Source organism: Musca domestica, unplaced genomic scaffold, assembly GCF_030504385.1.
Source record: "Musca domestica strain aabys unplaced genomic scaffold, Musca_domestica.polishedcontigs.V.1.1 7, whole genome shotgun sequence".
NCBI lineage: Eukaryota > Metazoa > Arthropoda > Insecta > Diptera > Muscidae > Musca > Musca domestica.
Window position 1 is genome coordinate 3414392 of NW_026712383.1, and position 4626 is coordinate 3419017.

Here is a 4626-nt window from a genome sequence, read left to right on the forward strand (position 1 = left end):
TTTGTTAATTTTACAATTTTCATTCACGTTATCAACTTTTTGTGTAAATGTTAACATTTTGAATATATTTTTGTATTTTTTATTATTAAATTCTGCTACAGACACACTTGTCAAACATTTTTTCTGCCGATACAAACATTTTGAAAATATTGCCTTTTTTGTTTGCAGTTTTCTGTGGAAATTTTAACTCATGGACAAAATCCGTACCTCGAATGAGAGAGAAATCAAAATGTACTTTCGTTTGAATGTACATACGCCATTCATCATTGTAGTTTTCATCCATAATTTTCAGTTTTCCCAAAAATTTTCAAAATTTCATAAAATTTTTCTATTTTTAATTTTTAAATGTCATAATTTATTTGTTCGATAAATGCTCTCATTTGATAGGGATGGGACATATTTTTTCATTGTTCTGAGAGTGATTTGATTTGAACAATGTACAAATATGAGTGTTCGCTCAGGAAATTTTGTGTGAAGAATTAGGTACTTTGTGCATGGGGTCAAACAACGAATAGAGAGCGAATCAAGTGCTGTGGAAACGCCACCTTAAATTCTTGCAGGTATTGGAACAGATCATATTTGAACTGGAATGAATAATACATTCCATAAGTGGCTTTGAACAAATTCCAATTAGCTTTGTTGGGAAACTGTAACGGAAATATAAAATCGATTACTTATAAGAACTTATAAGAACACGATTTATCGATAAGTCAAATGTCGACTGAGGTATCCCTATAATCAGTTGATTGTCAAAATATTTTTTTCTTTGCGAAAATGTCATTGTGTATTTCGGAAAATAGTCCTGATGTAAGGAGATTTCTGTAAAAAAATTAAAATCTGAAACATAAGAAACAATATCAAGATAATAACTAAAACTAAGTTAAATTTGTTCCGGTTAAACCTTAACAAACAGTTATTGAATAATATTATTAACATAAAGAGATAACAGTGAAACAAGCAACAAGGATTTTAATAAACCAACACCCCATAACAAGTGAATTGTTGTAGGTTGACCCCCTTCATGTTTGTTTGATATGCTTAAAGGTGCCATGCAGTTCTATTTTCAGACAACAACAACAACCAGAAAAAAGGCAAAGTCAAAAAGTCACCAACCATCTGTATTATCATGGAGCCGCCGTGTTCATTTCATCCTTGCGATGAGGCTGTGATTGCAACCAATGACGATGCCAGCGATTGCAAACGTGGTGCTGTGCGTTTGGGGTATTGGAAAGACGATTATATTGGATTTTTTGTGCGCAACCAAGACCGCAAAGCGCCAGAGATAAATCGAGGCTATTTTGCCAGGGTCAAGGGCGTTGAGATGTGTATAGAGAAGTTCCTGAAGGTCAGCATTTTTACTATTTATAGCTTAACAACTTCCTCGGGCATTTGTTTGCATTGGGTGTTTCTTCCCTACCCCGAGGGAAGGGTTAAATTTTCATGGACGAACGAACACACATGCATTCATACAGAAATGTATTGTTTTAGGCCCCGCAGGATATTTTATGGGAGAATGGTAGTTGTATTTGATTGCAATTAATTTTATTGCTTGCCGACATTGTTGACATTGGTTGTCTAGCTTTTAAAATATCCTGTTTCTGGTCTTTAATAGTGTTCAATGTTATTTCGACATTTTTGGTTATTGAAATATCAAATTAATTTTCATTTAAAAAATCGTGCTCGGTGGAACCATGGTACAATGATATCAAGGTGGGGCTATGATACCATATGATTTCAATTTTTTTATTTTCTTGGCTTAATATGTCATCTTTATTTGTTTATGTATGTGTTTTCTTTTCAATAACAAAAACATTTTTCAGAAAACATTCAAATTCAGATGTCTTCAAAATGTTCATTTCATCGTATGCATCGACAAAATCTAGAGTTTTTGTAGCGAAATAATCCTTTAGAGATATATAGAACCTGGTTTTGAAAAGAAGTGTTGACCTTTCATTCAGTTTTCGCGGTTTTCATTTATTTATTCAAAATAAATGCAACAAGTTGTTTGATTTTTTTATTGTTTTGATACTAATTCTGACATTACAAGCCAAACAGGTAGACCTCTATACTTGCAATTTTTTCAAAGTTGGCCTACCTTGTACCATGGGTGGAACTAATTTTTATTATTACTGTATTTTATTTATTATCAATTATTTATATAAAAAATTCAATGATTCGTAATACAGTTCGATTGAACCGAACATTTAATACCTACAATTCGTCATGGATGTCAAAAGAATTAAATTACAACAACTTTGATTGAAAATAAAGGCGAAAACCATCATCCCAAGTCTCTGAAATTTAATTGAAAATGCAGCAACTTTAATTGAAAATGCAACCTTGAACGTAGATGATATCATTCGGTAAACTTATATTGGAGCATTTTACGAAGAAGACCGACATAGGCTATCTTTGAACTTAACCTGACAAAAAGCAATAGACAATGAGCAGCAAATTTAGATTTAAAATACAAGAGCATATATAAATCATCTTAAACTTTTCTACCACATTCTTTTTAAAATAATTACTTAGTGGATAAGGGTGTAAAAGCAAATAATTTGATTAGATTTTCGAAAAAGTTTTGTCCAAAGCATATATTAAAAAATATTCTCTTTAATAGACATGATAATTACGTTTTGCTACCATTTCTATTGTACTTTATATAGAAAAACATTTTTTCACTTTGGCAAGTTATTTTTCCGTACAATATATATTGAGAAATTAGTTGCCAAATGTTACCGATGTTTTCATTTGGGAAGCGTTTGCTTAAAAATGCGAACAATTGTTTAAAAAAATTGAAATCTCAGATAATGACCACTTTGTTATACCATGTTACAAATTAAGTTACATTTTCTGACCATTTTTTTTTTTTTTTTTTTCATTTTCACAGAAAACTAATGGAAATTGTCAAATCATCAACTTAGGATGTGGATTTGACACGCTCTATTTTCGTTTGCGCGACACACCACATCAAGTGAAAAATTTCATTGAGTTAGATTTTCCAACTGTTACTGCGCGAAAATGCTATACAATTAAGCGCAATAAAGTGCTATTGGCCAAAATACATGACGAGGATGGTGAAGTTAAATTAAGTCCAACAGATTTACATGGTCCAAACTACCATCTAATGGGCGTAGATCTTAGAAATATTGATGAGGTGGATCATAAATTACAGCAAGCCGAAGTAGATTATACATTACCAACAATATTTTTAGCTGAATGCGTGTTGGTCTATATAGAACCAAATAATTGTAGAAATTTACTTAAATGGATTGCCAGTAAGTTTTCTAGCGCCGTATTTGTCAATTATGAACAGGTAATGAGTGTGAATGTCTTTTGCTTTTATCAAATTTGATAAATTCAATTTGATTTCTATCATACAGGTCAATATGAATGATCGTTTCGGAGATGTAATGCTTAATAATCTACGCAGTCGTGGTTGTAGTTTAGCGGGAGTAGATGCGTGCATCTCTTTGGAAACACAAATGGGCAGATTCCTTGAATGTGGTTGGAGCGGAAGTCGGGCCTGGGATATGGTTCAAGTTTATCAAAGTATTCCACCTGCAGAACGTCAGCGTATTGAACGTATAGAAATGCTTGATGAGGGTGAATTGTTGGTGCAATTATTTCAGCACTATTGCCTAGTCGTGGCATGGATAGGCGAACTATTTCAAGACATTGAAATTACGTGCGTTAACGTGTAAAATTTCTTCCTTGTTGCCTTTCATTCAAAGTTGATTAGAAATTAACATATTCTCTCTCTTGTTTTCTTGTTACACATCTTTTTAGGGTTGAGAAACGAATGTCCTCTTTAAACATCGACTAAGCATAAAGTATGATGAAACGAAAGGCTGCACAATTTACAAAATTTTCTCACATACAGTGATGAAGGAGCAACAGCATTTTGGTCTATTTTGTATATGAAAAAAGCGAAAAAATAGAGAGAATATACAAAATATTTTGTACATTACTTTTGGTAATCATTTAAATGGATATATTGTATCTTATTAAGCCACAAACCCATTGGTTACTGTAATAATCATCAAAAGAAAGATTTTGTGAACAAACGCAAATTGAATTTAAAAAAAATACACATACATACAAAAATATTTACTCATTTCCTGCGATTTTGTTAAAAAGTTGTAAACAATTTTAATGGGTAAATGCCAGTTTTGGGCTCAAGCATATATCACATTATTCCTTTTATTTGTTGTTTTCTTTTTAATGTTTAACAATGCAAAAAAATATATTAAATTTAAACTGCTTCATTGTTCATCATATGTATTTTTCTTTTTCTAAAGTTTACTAAGTAATAAAATTAAGTCATCTCAAAGAAAGAAAAACTATTTAATATTTATTCAATATTTGCCAAACAACACGAATTTTGACACAGAACAAACACATATACGTATGGAAAATAACGTTTTTATTGCTTAATTTATTTATTCCTCATTGAAATCCCAAATATATGATATTTATGAAAATTTTAATAAACTTTGTAAAAGAATTTTACTTTATTTTTATACGCCTTCCATACTAAAGAAGTAAACGAAATGTTCAATGGAAATATTATTATATGGAACAGTTCTACCAATATCCACAAAAGAAAATTTACAAACTGTATGT

General features: G+C 31.1%; 1 protein-coding gene across 3 annotated transcripts; it reads left to right on the forward strand.

Moving 5' to 3' along the window:
* Positions 1-753: 753 nt before the first annotated feature.
* LOC101894021 (leucine carboxyl methyltransferase 1) lies at positions 754-4215 on the forward strand. 3 transcript variants are annotated; one of them, XM_011292066.3, is made up of 5 exons: positions 754-1004; positions 1056-1345; positions 2891-3316; positions 3384-3700; positions 3790-4215. In XM_011292066.3, exons 2-5 carry the CDS (start codon positions 1127-1129, stop codon positions 3824-3826), a joined length of 999 nt encoding a protein of 332 aa, XP_011290368.1. In that variant the 5' UTR covers positions 754-1004; positions 1056-1126; the 3' UTR covers positions 3827-4215. The 3 variants fall into 3 exon arrangements, with proteins under 3 accessions (XP_011290368.1, XP_005178236.1, XP_005178237.1); XM_005178179.4 differs by having other exon boundaries at positions 1068-1345; XM_005178180.4 differs by having other exon boundaries at positions 1068-1345; positions 3384-3688.
* The last annotated feature ends 411 nt before the right edge of the window (positions 4216-4626 follow it).